Source organism: Nanorana parkeri, unplaced genomic scaffold, assembly GCF_000935625.1.
Source record: "Nanorana parkeri isolate BGI_ZX_2015 unplaced genomic scaffold, ASM93562v1 scaffold560, whole genome shotgun sequence".
In the NCBI taxonomy this organism is placed as follows: Eukaryota; Metazoa; Chordata; class Amphibia; order Anura; family Dicroglossidae; genus Nanorana; species Nanorana parkeri.
In genome coordinates this window covers 334,652-353,482 of record NW_017306828.1, presented here as the reverse complement: position 1 = coordinate 353,482, position 18,831 = coordinate 334,652, and the positions used below count along the sequence as shown (strand labels likewise).

Here is an 18,831-nt window from a genome sequence, read left to right as displayed (position 1 = left end):
AGCTTAGATCACCTGCAAGTCAGATCCACATGTCCAGGAACTGTGAATGGATTCAGAAGCTTCTCAAAGTGATCTCAAATGCAAGTGGTATGCACCCTGTATTTGGCCATTGACATAAGACCAAAGCCCATTGGTACAGGCCCTAAGCTGGCTTGTTCTGGAATCTTTCCATGTAGACGCTTGAGGGACTCCTTAAAAATGGGAAGGGGCTTTCTGGAGACCATAGAAGGAACATCCAGATTAATATGGAGGATAATACGCCATTAATGGGTCCCTTTGCTTCTCTATACAAAGCAGGCTGATCATGTCTGGTGGGAGGGGCCAGCAGAGCAGGGTGCTGTACATAGCTTCCTGAAACCATCACAGCACCGTGCCTCAGTACGTCGCTCAAGAGTCCTCAGACCGGATACAGGCAGGGGGCTGACTTTTGGGAGACTATGCAAATATCAGAATGCTTGGATGGGTGGCTGTCAGTCTAAAGGAGTAGACGTTTTTAGGAAGGCTGCAATTCTTGCAGACCACCCTAGAATCCATATTGAGTGCATACAAGGTGTGGGTCAGGGACAATAAGGCTGGGGAGGAAGGGCTACGAGAGATTCTGCAGTAGAAGAACAACAGCTGGAACTGTGGGCAACACTGCCAGTTATATTAATCAGTAATTGTATTCTACCCGAGACTGGAAATCTGGGGTTTGGTAAGTAAATTAACTTTTACTGACATATGTTGATCGGTGCTGCCAGCCCTCTCACTGATATGACCTCAGACCCCATTCTGCCTGCACTCTGACAGCTGCTAGGCAGGGTTCCACCTTAAACAAATCAGCCATTATAAGTAGATGGAGTGAATTTACTAACTGCACTATTTTCAGTATTAGTAGAATTGATCTTGAAATGCCCCCATAAAGTTCTCATGATTAGTAGGATTAAAATGTATTCAGCAAAATTGTACAGCGCTTACAGCAAAAACAAAACCATGCCTTATTACTGGGTATTAAGAGGAAGGGAGAGAAGGCTTATCTGACCACAAGGTGCAAATTGACCAATACCTTGCCTCATACAAGACCAGCCAATCATGTGACGGCCTGATATCTGTTCAAACTATGCAGCTTGTCATCAGAGGATTGTTCTGCAAATATTCGGCTACTCATCTGTTGCAAAATTTAAAAAAAAAGGTGCAATACAGACAGTTTGCTTTTCCAAATCCCATTCACAACTACCACACGAGCAACATACAGTAATGGGAAAAGATGGGGGGACGGTAGAGCTCAAACTGGAGCCATAGGCATGATGGTCCCTAAATTTTAGCTTCTGAAAGGGGCAAAGCCTTCTTGCAAACTGTAACCTCACATACTGTATATGGAGCGAAAGGAGTGCAAAGCCGTAGGGATTGGTACAGATACCAAATTTTATTTTGCATAATAAAGGGTCCATCATTTATCATATTCATTCTCCCAAGAACCCCATGGGGGCTCTAACAGGCATCAGAGAGTGGCCACACTATTCAAATCATTCCATATAGTTGGGACTATGGCCAAACTTTGAGTCCAGCATGCCACCACCCCTATTTCTGAACTTTATATGTGATTTAAAAGGCCCAAATATTCCCAAAGTGCCCAACTCTCAGTCCAATTGCACAATGCCTGGGCTCCCTGATCTGATCCTGCATGCAATGCAAAATAATGCAAAGCAGGTCAAACGGAGTCTCAGAATGGTCATCCCTACAGTACCTAGGGCTAAACTGGAATCTCCAGGCCTAGGCTCAACATGTTTCAACTCAAGGTTAAAAGCATGTAAACAGCGCCCAGGTACACAGGTCCTTACTGTAGTTATGTAGTCATTAGCATAGCACCATTATCTGTTGTAGCGACATACAAAATATATATATATAGATATATATCTATATATACATACATATATACACACACACACACACACACAGTGTATATATAATGTCATCTGTTTATTTTCGCTGTCTGGCTGCAGTGCATCTGTTCAAGTTGCATCCGGTGTGTAGATGTAATGGATCAAGGAAACCCCAAAAAGCCTCACGTCTGATTGCACCTTTAGTAATGTCAAGAGTTAAGTAAAACCAAAAAAAAAGGCAAAGCCACAGATTACATCATGCATGAGAATCCCTCCCCAGGTGTATATTTGGGAGGCTGCCCTGGTCTCTGCATTTATTATATTCGGAAAAGTTCAGGAGTTTTAAAATTAAAACAAAAAGGCAAAATACTTCCTTGCGGTAAAGGATTTGTGAGCTTGCTCTGGAATCAGCCCATGCAGGAAAAATGAAATCCAGCACCAACAATTCATGCATTTCTCTGACAGGTCCCACACCACTGAAAGATCGGCTTCCATTGAGACATGCTTGTGTGTTAAAGTTCTGATTCCCTGTAACACGCAACCCAATACAATTCTCCAAGGGCAAAATTAATACTAAACTTCTCCAATAGTCTTCCTTTTTTTTCTATAAAAAGTGCCCCTGCAAATAAAACAAAATGTACTACTTAAACTGGTGTGGCGGAATCAGTTTCAGTGGTGTAAGAACTATCTCCCTGTAAATTTTTCTTGTTGGTGGAGCATAAAGTGGTGGCCGCTATACCTTTAAAAGTACCAACTGTGTCTTCATCAGTTATACGGTGGAGCCAGAGACCATGCTGGAGCTCCCTCTCCCAGGGGCAATAGTCGCCCTCTGCACAAGAGGGCGCCAGGAAAACACCCCACCCGGCCCCAGAGACAATGAGACAAAGAGAGAGAGAGAAGAAATGAGACTGAAGCTTGAATGTAAAGGAAGAGATGATAATAAAATATCTTTGCACTCCACTCCATCAGGGAAAACATTCGGATGACCCATGGACCAAGGTCTTTTATATCCATTGTCAAGAATACATCTTCATTTGTATATCTCACATTGATAGTATAAGAAGCTTTATAATGAGAAGAGATTTACTTTAGGGCAAAATTCATTTTGGGCCTGCTTTAATCCCTCCGCTATTAGGGAGGTAGAATAGGGAACTTATATGCCCGCTCTAAAAACCACGCTTTGCTTCTGGGTCAATTGTTCTGCAGTTGTGGCATCAAATACTTTGCTAAAGCTGGAAGCCAATTACAGAGCTGCTGGTCACGCAACCCAAGACTTCGGCTTTAATACATGTGACCCAGAACGGGTGAGCCCAGGGACCTGATAACAGGAAAGGTTTTGCGGACATTATTGGCCATACACTTCCCTTCTAGTATCCCACGGGGAGATGAAAGCGGACCCAACATCAATGGTAAAAGGAACTTGTCCCATTGCATATACTGGCCAAGGCTACATGTTGACTTAACAGTCCTCCTCCCCATCGACCAAAGCTTACCAGACCTTTGCTCCCCTGCCATCCCATTAGCCTGTTGGAGGACTGAATTTAATTATTTTGTAAGCTCGGGATTTGTTTTGTGTTGTAGCTTACAGAGGATTAACAATATGAAAGTGATCGAGTCTGATGAGTGGCCAGTAGTCCTGAGCACTCCACTGGAAGGAAAGTGAAAGGATCACATGTTCCTCCATACCTAGAAGTACCTGGTAATTCCAAGGGCTCCAACAGACACATGGAGTGTAGGGGAATGCAGTGAAGGTATCAGTGGAGTATGGGGGGGGGGGGGGGGAATTAAAACATGGATCAGTGGAGTATGGGGGGGGGGAGGGTAATTAAAACAATTTGTCACTTTATAATTTAACGAAACTGGCCCAGAGTTTCAGACTCCTGTAAGGAAAAAAATATAATATTTAAAAAAAATTGTTCGATTTCTGCATCTCCAAAATCCAGCAGCTGCTACTTTCACAAGGGATGAGACACAAAGTGGTCCTGCCTCTGTTATGTTCCTAATACATAGCAAACGGATAATTTTTTTCCAGAATATTCTAAAGATTATTTCTACTGTGTGTGTATATACTGTGTATCTGGTCCGCTTTAATATGTGTTAGGGTACATTGTACTAAAATGTGTAACCAACCTTCACTGGATGGCTCCTCCTCCTCTTCCTCAGACTCCTCATCCTCCTCCTCTTCTTCGCTATCTCCGGCCTCCAGCGCTCCCTCTGCCTCCACCTCCCCCACATTCTTCCCCTTCAGCTTGGCATGAATCTTCACCGCCTCCTTCCATGGTACTCCCCCAAGGTCGGAGGGGGGCTGGTGTTCTTCATCTTCCTCCATCTCAGACTCGGAGCTGCTAAGCAAAGACAACAAATGCAGATGAGACGCACAGGACACGTTAACGCAGCTTTCAAAGGGAAGTATTTCTTCCTTAAAGTGAAACTATCATCGCTCCCAAAAATGTGCCAATGTAGTTTAATGTAATAGAAGAGGTATAGCTCCTTCTCCCCACTGCAATGCTACAGTCTGTTAGGATCTCCAGAGTTAAACATTTCAGGGAGTGTTGGACCCCTGCGTCCCTTGCTGCATGCCATGATTCCTTTTGCTGACTCCTAAATCACTACTGAGTCTTGTAGTGACGTTGGGGTTGGAGGATGACACCAGTGCACAGTCAGTGTCTTTGGAATCCAACAATCCCAAAAGTGTTGAATTTTGAAGATTCTGTTGTAGGCTGTAACACTTTAATGGAGAGCAGATAGAAGACATGGACTGCTGGAATTCTACCTCTTCTATTATAGGGAATAGTTTTGGGGAGACGACAATGTTTATTAAACCTTTGGATGCCCAAATTCTGTTAATATTCTCCGGCACATTCCACATGCTGCAAGAAAATTAATTTCCATTGCAGCTCTGAACTCATTGCACTCATCAAATGCAACCATGGTGGTTATGGGAAGATTGCTACATATATGAATTATAAGCAAAGGTCATCCACATGGTGACTTCTTGCATCACTTGGGGAATCCATTGGTGAAACAACCCCACCAGTATACCCAGTTCTGGTTGCTGTGGTCATTGCAAAGCCAAGTGATGGGGTCACACTTTGCTAGAATGTAGAATGGACAAATCATTGGGGGCACTTTTTGGGACGGGCAGATGACACCAGCTACTGTGTGAAAGCTACAAACACTGAAATCTCAGAGATTTAATAAATCAGACCTTGATTTAACTGATGTTCACTGAAATGCATAACAATTAAACCAGATGTCAGCTGAGGAAAGACCCCTCACAATCACTACCTCACCCCCTCCTTACCTGCTGGCGGCTTCCTCCTCGTCCTCTCTATCCTTATCCAGCAGGCTGCTCAGATTGTGCTCTGCCAGGGTCTCCTCTGGGACCTCCTCCAGGTCCTCCTTCTGCATGGACACCCGATAATTCTCCAGCTCAATACGCTCCGGAGTGGCTCGGAGCCTCTTGGCCAGACTGTGATCTTCAACGCCGTTCAGGCTCGGACCTGCAAACACACGGTGAGAGCAACGGGTGAGCGGCTGGAGCATTGGAGAGCAAGCTCTATGGACAAGAAATTCTCAGAGCCACAGATTGGTAAATATTCAGCCAATGTGAATTTCTCCAAATTTGGAGTCATAGGAGTTAAAATTCTTGTTAATAAATACCAGGACTACTGGTTCAAAGCATTTCTTTACACTGATGGATAAATGAAGATACTCCAAATGTTCAGTGACCACATTTAAAAATAAATAAATACAACTTGTAGGTTCATTTAATAAAGGGACATGTGCAATGTGTAGGACCTCACCAAAATCTGAACTGAATATGATTGCAAGATGCTGTGATCTGGTTGGTTGCTAAAGGGATATTGCTTTTGGTTTCACATCTTTGCTTTCTGCTCCAGCTAAATCCTAAGGTGCGGTGCACTAAACTAAAACGTAAATAAATGGCGCAGCACGCACCCATAATGACATCACATGCCTATGTATGGGTGTACCTGCGCTGTACGTGAAAGCACGTTCATTTTATTGAAACTGTTGTATAGGAAACATTTTAACAGTCAAATGCAAATTTGTTGAGTAATACGTGTATCGAAAGCCAAATTAAAAAAAAGTTTTGGATGGAATGAGAAACTGTGTCCCCACTGGGGGGAATCACACTATTTGTCAACAGGCAGGAAGTGATGGGGCATCCTAAATGTTACAGTTGTCAGCAGAACAGGTGCTGAGGGGAATCTTCCCATGGGGACACCTGTTCTAGTGACAGATGGCTTTTAACTTGCTTCCTGTTGTGGCTCTGGGGCAGGAAGTGAAAGACAACTAATAGCTAGCAAACATAAAAACATGACGGGAGTTCTAACCATTCCATCCAACACTAATGGGGGAAAAAACCCAAACAGGGTGTTCCCCTATTCTAAAAAAACCCCAAAATGTTCACTTTAGATACACTTTCATTGCATGTAAAAGTACATAAGCCAAAAGCTAACCATTTACAAGTTTTGATCCACTCTAATTATTAAAGTTTATAAACTCATATTTTGTAGCATTCTTGAATGATTTGTGTTAATTCTTGTACAGCATTCTAGTTCATAGCCAATGTACAAATGACTGATCCTGACTTACTCTGCAGTCTGTGTAGTCTGATCTCTGCTACCGCTCAGGTCCAATTTCACAGCAGAAACACTTATCACAGCCTTCAAGTAACTGCTGGCTGTAAAGTTCTAGTAAATATTTAAAGGTCATATGCAATGTTATGTGTGAGCAATTATTTTCCTGCAGTGTAGACTATGTATAAAACACAGATGCAAGCCTCCATTGCGGTTCTTCAATACCTCGGGAACCTTTTTATACAGATTGCCAAGATGCTATTGAGCTTTATTGGAAAGGACTTCATTAATCCCTTTAAACATGGCCTCTTGCTCATAGACACTCAGATAAGAACATCATTTAGGAAGTGATATTGTATATGACAGTTCCATCTATAGTGAGGGGTTTAGAACAGGCGGGGATGTTGAATTTTGGGACAAGAGATTTAAAAAAACATAGCTTGTATTTTGGACAAACCGTTGAGCCAGCTCCATTTTTTAGTCTGGAGTTGGGTTTAAGCTGCTCTTTTTGCTGTTATGATGTATTATTCGAGTACCTAGGAGCCATTCTGATCCATGGCGGGTGTCACACAGGAAGGGTATGAACACACTTGTGTGGCCCATCCATTTGTATGGCCTGAGGATTAAGTGTTTACTACCCAGCTCTACTGCAAGCTGAGAGCACAAGAACAGCATATGGATGTATATATTATGTGGAGCACATGACGGTATATGTATGCTCCAAGTCAAAAACTCAACCCCAGCCTTCACGCTCAGTGGCTTCAGTTTTATTATCCTGGCAGAAGTCTTCTACACCCAGTAAAATCCTGACATGGGTTCCAAAACCTCTCATTCCCCCCCAAAAAAAAACTAGAGAAAAATGCTCAGACTAGAATCTACACTACAAGCTTTTTTTATTCTCCCATGTTTCGGATAGAGAGGGGGTGAGTTATATCGGTCTATGATCCCCGTTTTGGAGATCTTCCCTCTTTTCCTGTCCCTGTGACAACCATACACGAAATGGCAGAGTGGTTGTCACTGTGACAGGGAGAGGGAGTAATAGATAGCAATAGAAACATTGTTGAAGTTCTGCTCTTTCAGACTGTGTTTTTGCTTTTTGTGTCTGTGTCCTTGTTGGAAAAACTTCCCATGGGGTGTATGTCTCTAAGGTGAAGTGGGGGTTCCTAGGCAGACTGTATTTGCATGCAGACCACTCTAAGAAAGGTAAGATAAAGAAGGCTTGTTGCACTCCTTACCGGAAAAATCCCCGGAGTCAGGGAAGGGTGCTTGGAATGACTGTGGATGGTGCAGCCAGTTCAATCGTATTAGAAACGTCACCAGCACACCAAACTCCTTAAAGGATCATCAAGCGTGGATTTTTTAGTCGTGTCAATTACTCAAGGGCTTTCGGGGCCATGCATAGCTATGCTTGATGAAGGGACCCTGCATGGCCCCGAAAGCACTTGTGTAATTGACACGAGTTCTTAGTAAATCCATGATTGATTATCCTTTAAGGAGTTTGGAGAGCTGGTGACATTTCTGTTACACCCTAAGCAAGGCCCACGTGTGATGCTGACCCTCCATGATTTGAGGAACTGAAATCCAATAAATGAAAGGTGCGGGCCTAGGGACAAGTGCTATATGATGCCGGACGCCCTCCAGCCAGAAAATGAGACGGGCGCTATCCGACTTGCTGTAGCTTCTAGTGCACATTATGAGAAGCTCACAGTGTGCAGTAAAATCAGAGGAAGCAATTTCAGTCCAAGAGAGGAGCCGGTGCAACTGTGCAAGACTGAAGGGAAGGACGAGTTCAGATTTAATCTGTCCAGTCGCAAGTTATTGTTGAAACCCCTTAGAATGGTTCAGTTCTGTCCAGCCAACCTCGTGACCCATACTACATAGGAAGAGGAAGACTCTGCTATTCAGAACACAGCTCTGCAGTTTCTGAGCTGCTCACTGGACTTTGTATGGGAACGGTCACACCTCCTGTCCTCTGTGCCCTCCCAAACCCAATAGTCCAAGTGACTGAAATGTCTGTATGTCTTTGATATTGCACTGTGCAAGGCCATAGAGCCTGATTAGCTCACAGGGCAGAATCTCCGTTTTCTGATTTCTGCAGTGCGGCCGATGGTGGAACGATAATAGAATTACTTTTGTTTTAAATAGGTAGCCTAGGTACCCAATATCTATCTTTTATATCAAATGATGCCCAGACTTAAGGAAATTGAAGGGTTGCGGACTACATGTATTATACGAGAATTACAGCCCTGTACACACACAGGCATTGGTTGAGCATCACTACAGACCGCATCGTTTTGCAAGCTTCCAGACTATTCGAGAAGGACGAATTAATGGAAACCCCATTGAGAGGACCTCACAGGACATCAGTTCTGACCTCTCCTGAAAATTAAGCCAGAATTTACAGAGGGGAAAGGGCAGGAATGGCATATTTTCTCAGCAAAGTTTCCATTAAGATTAGGGCTTCGGGAAAGCTGTTTTGCAAACGCGGCGCTCTTCGGGTCAGTGTGCCAATTTCAGCAAACGCCCGTCTGCACCGGACCAGACACAACACTCTGTGTGACATCCACACCAATGCTTAAAATTAAAAAAAATAAGTCACAAGGCATGAAAAAAATGAAAAAAGTCAATTTATTAACATAAAAAAGTGCAACAGTGAAAGAAGCAAACAAACCATTACAGAGTATGACAGAGAAAACAAGAAAGAGAGGAAGAGACCGGGAAACCGGAGCAAGGGGACACAGTGACAGGAAGATGACACTTATCAAGGGCTCCTCAATGTCTGGTGTACATACCATACACGTGGACGCTGCCTGCCAGGGTCAGACACGTATGACATAATATATGACTAATGGGGCAAACCTCACTTCAGCTTCTCAATGTAAAAATGGAGTCATCAAGGCCGGCTCACATCTAACTTTATGGCCCAACTCTAGACAAAACGTAATCAGCTCCAGATGGAGCGAGGAAGGTGTCTGAGCCTCTGTCAGTTTTTTATAGCCTCACACTTCCTGCTCACGATCACAGAGAGGGAAGGGGAAACTCCGACAAAATTAAAACTTTGACAGCCTCTCCCTATTCCATCGTAAACCATATACGTTTTGGTTGGCATTTTTTTTAATTAAAGATGATCTCCAAGAATTTAAAAAGTTAACCATTGCAGCGGGGCTACCCCCTGACCGCAAGGGTTAGCTGCTTGATTTTCTCTAGGGGCAACAATAAAGAAGATTTAGTCACCTGATCCTCAGTCCTGCAGCAGTGACAGCTCACCTCTCTCCCCCTCCACTCTGGCTGTGGTACGTCTCTTGGGAGGTTTCAGGTCTAATACACTGTTAGATGTGATGGACGACGGACCCTTAGACCGCTGAAACCCTGGGGAGAAGAGGCTGCAGGGACTAATCTAGCAGTCTGGCAGGACTGAAGATCGGGTGAGTATTTCTTCTTTATTTTCGCTCCCTAGACAAAACGAGCCGGTAACCCTCGCAGTGCATGGGTAGCCCCACTGCACGGGTTAACACTTTAAATTCCTGGAGTTCCTCTTTAATGACTATTAGCTGATCTCCACAAAAAGTTACCACTATGAGAGCAGCCATTCATCATTACAGATATAGCTAAAAAAAAAAAGGCTTCAAAACAGGAAGTCCAGTACTTTTCCAGCACACAGCCGACTTCCTGGCGGATATATGCAAGGAAACTACAGGCAGCCTCCCTTCACATGTCATATGGCTGATGAAATTGCAGATTACAAGGAGATACATATACATTGTGAATTGTGAACACTGACATATAAAGATGTGGGGATTGGGTGTAGTATTGGGTGTTTGCTGTGTGTTGGGCTCGGGGCCCCTTCAGTGAACACTCCACCTTGATGTGTGTTTTTTTTTTTTAGGGAAGGGCAGAATACATCAGACAAAAGGAACACAACAAAATAAAACTATACCAACATAACAGATAGAAAGAAGTGAGGACGCTGCTGCTGCAGAAAAACATTGAACAGAAAGTGACAGCAGCCACATATATAAAGCGTGACCGCCGGCCGTGCACCGACCTAGACAGGAGCGCAGCTACCGACAAATCCCTACAAACCAATGCTGCAGGCGGGCCGCCGTCTCACAAAGAGCGCACAGTGTAGGTGATTATGATGTATATAGGTAATATGACCATGAACATTTCTGATTATTGACACCCGATAAGGATCAATTCTACCCTCACAGCCAATACAACAAAGTACCTGAACGACGCAGCAAAGAGGGTTTAGTTATTATTGCTACACAACGCTACCAAGTCACACCAGTAAATGGGAACCAGGCGATCCGATCTTACAAGATGGCTTCCAGCGCCACACATAACAGACTACAACATCTGACGCAAAGCGCAGCTTTTTCTACTCTAAATGATTAAATAACCATAAAAGCCCTCTACTTAAAGTGCACCTGTCAACCTTACCACAATGGAAGACACTTGTTCTCGAAGTTTGGGAAGGAAGTTACAGTAACGTACGAAGCCTCAAACAGGGGTAGCCAAACTTCAGCCCTCCAGCTGTGGTGAAACTACAAATCCTATCAAGTCTATGGGAGCCATGCCTGTGGCTGTCAGAGTCTTGCATTGTCTTATGTAATTTGTAGTTTTATCACAGCTGAGGGCCAACGTTTGGCGATCACTGATCTCGAACATGGTTAGGCAACCTTGGCACTCCATCTATGAAGAAACTACAAATCCCTTCATTGCTTTGCCTCGGGAAGCCATGCCTGTGGCTGCCAGAGTCTTGTAATGCCTTATGGGACTTTAGTTTCTACAACAGCTGGAGCGCCGAGATGGCCTTCTCTAGAAACAAGTGACACAGGAGAGGTGTAAACGGACGAGCTGCATTCCCTGGACAGCCCTTCAGCCATGGCTGCCTTATGAAAGCACCACTTTAATTCCAGGTATACTAATTAAGCAAACAGTGTTATGTACCACACGGTAGAGTTCCAGCCAGAAAGAAGATACGATGGCTCCGTTTGTCTACTTGCTTTGCCGCATAAAATGTTTTAAACCCCGACCTCATATTGGAAACAGCGATAGCAGCTCAGACAAAACATCAGCCATCTTTAGCAGCAATACAATAGTGCAAACACCACAATCCACAAAGAAAAAAAAACACCCAAATATAATAAAATACTTATTCCAATTCAAAGTGCTCAGTGTGAGAAAATACAGCAAATCACCATCTAGCGCACTCCGCGCCCCTCAAGCATAGAAAATCGCCCTTAAAAACATCCCTACTGAAAACAAATAACACTTTCACGCCCTGAAAAGACAACCTTACATCAATAATATGGCTCTGTCACATAGATGCAGTGTATACGGCCACAGTGTCACCAATATGCAGTGAAGGCAGCCGGATAGACTGCGTACATGACCATACTGTCATCAATATGCAGCTGCCGTGGTCAGTGTCACCCATGCTCAACATGGGTGGCCGATTTGCTCACCAAGTGCTTATCCATTAAATATTAAACCATTGATCCACTCTTAACATGACAGGGAAAACACAAACCCTGCAAATTGTAAAAAATGTGTACCATTTTACCTGTACAGGATCTTGAAGTATCCAAACACTCCAAGTTAAGTGTGTGAATTTTTCTTGTTGAAACTGATGACAACTAAATATTACTGACTGCCCCAGAGGGTTTACGGTGACACAGAACCCCATCAGACTGTCTTATCAAAGAGCCAGTACTAAAGCTGCCCATACACTAATATTTTCTTTGTTCAACCTGCGTGCTGGCAAAGAAAAGGAAAAACGATTCCTCCATCAATGCTTACAAGCATTGATCGAGGACTCTCCAGTTGTCTTCAATGTATTCTGACGGCATCCGCAGGCACCTGAACAGAGCCGGCAGCTGATCGCCGTCTGTTTGTTCAAAGATTTTCCAACCAGCTCCCTCAACCAGCTGATCGAGGGATGCCACCTGAAAGGGTGCTGACAGCGGCACCCGCTGTGTGAATTTTGGCCGGTTCATAAAGAACTGGACCCCATTCACATATGGCCCGCTTAAATAGCATTATTGGCCCCCAGTCACCAATCAGATTCAGATTTTCAGGGCAGGTTGGAATCTGGTAGTTGAAGGGAAACAGAGCAGACCCTTCCTGTCTAAAGTCATTCTATGGCAGCAATCAGTGTCTACATAGATCACATTGGGGAAAAAGAAGAATATTTCAAGAGCCTGTACAGACCTAATGAAACAGGAGTTATTTTGTCAATGGGTCTTTTTTTACTGCAGTCCAACAATTATGACATTTTCAATTTCTTCACCACATAGAAGACATTTCGAGACTCATTTTCGTGGTCAGTGCAGGCTCAGAGCCGCCACCTAGAATGGCCGACATATTTCTAAGCCTAAGTGCAGTCTACACAGATCCTTACTCTGCTTTTTCCAATGTATTAAGTACAAAAACGGTCAGTGCTTTGTTAATTTTTTAACACTGTTGCAAATGAAACTCATCGTACAAAACAAAGAAAAAAAGAAAAGAAAAGATCCAGCATTAAAATGACCCAAAATAAAAGTATCAACTAAAAATAACACTACGTAGTGTTCAATGCATGGACTCCGTCACATGTCTGTTACAGATCAAACGTGACTGCGGCATCCACAACGGCAAAGGCTCTAAAACGCAAAGTAAAAACATTCTTACAGGTTAAAAAATAAAATAAAAGCAAGCAGCCAACGATAAATCATATTTCACTACGTCGTACTCCTGTAAGGAATATTTAGCTAGTTTTGGAACCAGCAAACAAAAAGTGAAATGCAATTTATACACTATGATCATTTTGCAGAGAGATTGGACCGGGAATAAGCAATGCTGCATTCCCTCCAAACGCCCCCCGCGACTCCATCATGCCAGATTTCGGGATTGTTAAGTGTTTCTGTCTGTATGACTGCTACAGTGTCTGTTCTGCTTGGAGAGTCTCCCTCTGCCAGAGGCTGGAGTGGAATTTTGTTTTGGCAGAACAAACCAGTGGCCATTTTGTGTTTTCTGGAAGAAGGACGGCTACTGTGCCGTCACTTTGTTGAGTCAAGGATAAGTGAAAATTTCTGCAAATAAATTAATCTCCCCCCAAGCACTTACACAGCCAATGCCATCTCCCTGAACTCCTGAGCTGGAGCCCTTGCTAACAAATGAGAGCTTTTAGGTAAACGGGAAGCACATGACTTCCAGCATGTGATAGTGCTAGTGTCTGAGCAGCCAATCGAGAGGCTTGAACACTGTCACGTGGGAGGCCTGTGACATTACTCCGTCTAAGCTCCGACACCAGAGCTTAGATCGCAGCAGGAAGGCGAGGGAGCATGGCTTAATACATTTACATCTCTGGGGGGAGATTGAATGTGTGCAGACAACTGTCATTACATCCTGACCTGACAGTCTTTACGGGAACAGATTGGCTGCATTCTCAGCCATACTACAGCTTACAAAATGGTAATTTCCGCTCTGATTAAATTACTGGTTCCCTTTAACGTACCAGAGAGATGTTTTGCATGACGAGCACAACAAAGCAAGATAGCACAAATTCTATGCAGGCTAGTCTACGTCACAGAGCGGGCTTTACACTACGAGGGGCCAGCGTACACACTATAATATCACATACATCCACAGATTAGGTAGGCTCTCTTGGATCTCAGGCGGTGGAGGACCAGGGGAACTCCCCCAGAATCTGCAATAGGATCTCAGACTGGACATAAAGGAAGGGAAGACCAAACGCCGTCAGCTGACACATGAAAAAACAGTCCAGCGGGTCTTGGGTGATCAAGCGTTTTACGGAGGACGCTACACTCGGCAGCCGTCGCGCCAGGTTACACAGGCTCATTGCACGCCGCAGGAAGGAGGGGCGGGTACCTGGGGTCTTCTCCAGAGAGGACACGGGGGAGACAGCGCCTCGTCCAGGCTCTTCAGCATCCGGGGTGTCTTTTGCAGTTCCTTTTATTTCCTGCGGGGCCGGAAAAAGAAAAAATGACCATCATAGTAAAATTAAGCTGAAATAGATTTTATAAATCGGACAGTGAAATCTCCTGTAAGCTGGCAGTAAAAGTTTGAATTGGTTTATACAATCTCCTTAGATCTATGTAGTGTGAGGGCCTACCCGATTGGATACAGGTGGTTTAACTGTTTATAATCCATTCACCTCCCAACTATATAGTTTTGGTGAATTCAAAAAACCATATATGGCCAGTTTTATACAGCTGCAAGCCATGCTTCATGGGCTGTAAAGGAAATCCCAGGGCCGGTTGGAGGAGTAGTAGAGAAAGGAATAGAAAAGGCATACTGGATAATTGATTTGTCCCATGAGATTAACCCAGGAGAGCCCATAGATGTATAACTGTCTCCTGGTTTGATCACTATTAGCTGATGACCAATATGACAAGGCCGTGATCATATTAGGTCTGTGGGTACCTTAAAGTGGAACTGAACATAAAAAGCGAAGATATGCTCCGTTATAGTGAACATCTAGAAATGTTAGTGGTGCCTAAGCAGCAGTACCTTTAAATTTTTACTTTTTGTCTTTAATTTCCTGGGTCTAGGCACTGCTGTTGAGTAGCTTCATAGCTATATATCTGCAGTGTGAAATCGTCTAAGGCTGGGCACACACCTTACAACCATCGCAAGACTTTTGTCTTGCGATGGTTGTAAGGTACTTAAAAAAACGTACGATCTGCCTATCTTGCATAGGCAGATCGTACTTGCGATGATCGCAAGCCACGCCCCGAGGGGCGGGCTTCCGATGACCGCAATGCCGAACGGGCAGTGTGCGCTTGCGCACACCGGCCCGTACGGCTTTTATCGTACGGACATGCCACAAACCCGCCGAACATCGTACGATGCTCGGCGGGTTTTCAAACATGTCCGTAAGTTAAAAGTCGTGCGACCTTACAGTAGTAGAGGTCGCACTGCTTCCACACACCTTACGATAATCGTACGACCGCGGGATTTCCCGCGATTGTCGTACGATTATCGTAAGGTGTGTGTGGGGACCTTAAGGCACTGCTGCCTGTGACTGCTAGTCTCACAACTGTCCTGTTCATTGTTCTTGCTGGAGAGGGAGCTGTACCTGAGGACCTGAAGTGCAAGGATCTCTATGCTTCTGTTTCTTTCATTCTGTGGCTCTGTGCTTCCTCCACCTCTCCAGCTGTCTCTACATTAACCCCCCCACCCCCCACCAGTCTTTGGGGGCAGACATGAATCAGCAAAGCCCCTCTCCTCTATCAAGATGGCCACTTCCACACAAAGAGCAGAGGTAGACATTGTAAGTCATTAATGGGGGAAAGATGAGCTGCAGGAAGGACATCTGTGCTAGAGGCGACTCTTAAGAAGAAAGTTCCCCTCACTTTGGAAAGATCTATTCCCAGATGCTTTGTATCTGGGACAGAAGTGAAGGGAAATCTCCCCAATATGGCTGACAGGGCTTTAAATCCTTTTCCGCTCAGTGCAAGTTTGCCAAGCAGTACAAGTACACAATAAGACGCCCTGCATTCTTTCATGATGTAAAGCATCCACAAATCTCCCAGAATCCAGAGGCCATGCCATCTAGACTGTGCAACCTTTTAGCCAAATGACCGAAGAGAGGGATTTCCTCCCTTCCTGTTCTGCTGACCAACTGGCACAAGGGCAGGAAGTGGCCTTGTGCCAGTTGGGAGATACAGAAAAAACAAATCCAACAAAGGTTCTAATTTACCACCCTCCATCCAGCACAGTTCACCCATCTTCACAAAAACCCTCAAAAATTATTATAAAAGGCAACATAAAAACAAAGAACTGTTTTGCCGAGTTATCTCTCACTGTCATGCAATAAATTAGGTTATCCAAGTTATATTCCTGGAATGACAGAACCTGGAAGTACAAGAAAGCACGGAATCCTGGCACTGGAATACAGACACACAGGACGAGACCTCTGTCACGCTGTGCTCACCTTGTTTGTAAGTGCGGGTTCCGCTGCTCTCTTCCGCTGGCTGTACCCAGAGCGCCGGTAGCAGTAGTGCGGTTTGCAGTAAAATTTCCCTACAAAAAGAAGTATAAATTAAGCTCTGAGCAATAAAATGCATTTGTGCAGACACAACGTTTTGAAGCGGCCAGTCAGCTGGTGACAATGCGCTGTGAGCTGTGGGGTCGGGTGCGGGGAACAGCAGGCAAAGGTCTGCCAGTAACAATGTGACAGTGTGTGAGAGGGACAAAAGATGCTCAATGTCACATCCAGCGCTATAGGAACGGAGGAGGAACACCAGGCTTTAACCCTGGCACCACCAAAATGCCCATTCTGCGTCCATCACAGCTCTGTCATACACAGACAGCAGGGTCAGGGTGGGTGGGAGCAAGCTAAGCTGCCAGTATGAATTTAGATTAAGACGAGGTAGACTATGTGTATGCAGTCATTCCTCAAAAGACAACATGAAGGGACAAGTAAAATCAATGACTGAACTGCTAAAAAGGAAACATAGTTATTGTGCAAATGTAGAATCCATTGCAGCCCGATCTAACACGTTGACAGCACACTGAATGTGTATAATATCTAAAGTGTATCTAAACCCATGAAGAAAAATGTCATATTATGCAGCCTCCCAGTCCTTAGATGTGGTGGCTACATTAGGTTCCTAGACCTAGGGTAACAACGCTCGCTCACTGGACTGTATCTATGGAGGAGCAGAGTTGTCACTCTACATTAAGAATACAGAACACTTCCCCCTAGCCTCATGTCCATAAAACATGGCCAGGTCAGTTACCATAGTCAGTTAGGTCATGGTCCTAAAGACCAATACTTGGCCAGTCAAGGGCATTAGTTCAGAGGGCCAAATGCCAACCACAGAGTCACCCTTGGTGGCCAAAGCTTGGAACCTTACGATTATAAATCCAGCAGAACCATGTAAAGGCCAGCAGAGGGAACGAGCTCTCCTATATTGTGTTATAGCCAGCTGCACCCCATCTATACTTGTAGTTATGAGGGTCCAGGTCTTGGTTGGCCACTTGAGAAACCAAGACCTGAGCATTTCATACCTAGGAATTTTAGGCGCCAGCTAGGACCAACCCCTCAGGGCTTCGACCCATGACCAATCAAACAATTTCTGCACTAGGAAGGTACTGGGTTTAGCCCCTTTATAAGGTAATTGCCCAGACCAAATTAAGCAGCACCAATTTCGATGGTTAACTTAATGATATTTTCTTCTTCAAAAATGTTTTTGGTTATGTTACACTTTTTTTTTAATCTTTTTTTTTCCCCACACAGTAATCCACAAAGTTAGCTGCGGCCTTGCCTCTCCCTCTGTGCACAGAAAGGAGGGCGGGTTTGTTCGTAAACAAACCATGTGATCTTCATGTGATTAATGATTCGTTGTCAGGATAATCCTATGGACCAGCAGCTGTCCGTGGCGGGGACGAGGATTCTGTACTAGGAGTGCTCACAGGTTAAATGTTCGGTCAGCATGGGGAACCATGCCTAAAAATGTTAATCGAGAGCAGGGGTGGTCCTCTTGCTGTTGTGGAACTGCAAGTCCCATGAGGCATGGCAAGACTGAAAGTTACAGGCATGATTCTCAGAGGATCAGGGCATGTTGGGATTTGTAGTTAAAGCACAGCAGAATGCAGTCGACAAGATGTTAATGGACTTCACCAATTGCAATGACTGGTTCTCAGAACGGTTTATGCAATTTATTAGCTTTTCTTATTTATATAATTGTATTTTATGTAAAGATGAACAAAAAACCGGGGCACCAGCTACAGTGTATAACCTTCAATAAATGCCTCTTTGTGGGAGGGGCGGGGGCACAAACTACTGTGTGGGATTCAACTTGCCCATGCCCATCCAAAACTGAACTGAAATAAGTTTTGGGGAACATACTATCTAAGGACAGCCTGTAATAAAGAAAAACTCTATGCCTCCATCCTCACCGTCCTCCAGGTCATAGGCGTAGGCAGACAGGCGCAAGGTGGTGTTGCAGTAGTCACATTTGAAGCAGCTGCGGTGAAAGAATTTGCCTTCGGCACTCAGGCGCTCCATCACATACACTCGGCGGTGGCAGAAGTAGCAGACATCACTCCCGCCGATGTTCTGTGGAAACTCCTTCCTGAAAGAAGCCTGTGTAGGAGCAAACGAGAAGGGAGGGTCAACAAGGAATAAACTCCATAGTAAATTGAACAAATGTCTACACATATAAATCCAGGATGCGGAGGGCATCAGGTTTCAGCACTGCTGCACTGGATGATGTAAAGTGTTTATCGGAGAAAAAAAAATTAAAAAATCAGTAAATCTCTGCAATACCCCTATGTCTTTCCATTATGTCTTCTCCACAACATTGACAACACAGCATCGCTGCTGATCTGAAATTCCAACCAGTGTTGTC

General features: G+C 44.4%; 1 protein-coding gene across 1 annotated transcript in view; it reads right to left on the bottom strand.

Annotated features, from left to right (window-relative positions):
• The window catches only part of MICAL3 (microtubule associated monooxygenase, calponin and LIM domain containing 3), an 88,569-nt gene that overhangs the window by 35,129 nt on the left and 34,609 nt on the right, over positions 1–18,831 (bottom strand). Inside the window, exons 21-26 of the mRNA XM_018562096.1 lie at positions 18,380–18,566; positions 16,410–16,498; positions 14,342–14,432; positions 5,167–5,365; positions 3,993–4,207; positions 2,602–2,691 (exon numbers count right to left, since the gene is read on the bottom strand). Coding sequence (XP_018417598.1) covers positions 2,602–2,691; positions 3,993–4,207; positions 5,167–5,365; positions 14,342–14,432; positions 16,410–16,498; positions 18,380–18,566 — 871 coding nt within the window. The remainder of the gene's footprint in view (positions 1–2,601; positions 2,692–3,992; positions 4,208–5,166; positions 5,366–14,341; positions 14,433–16,409; positions 16,499–18,379; positions 18,567–18,831) is intronic.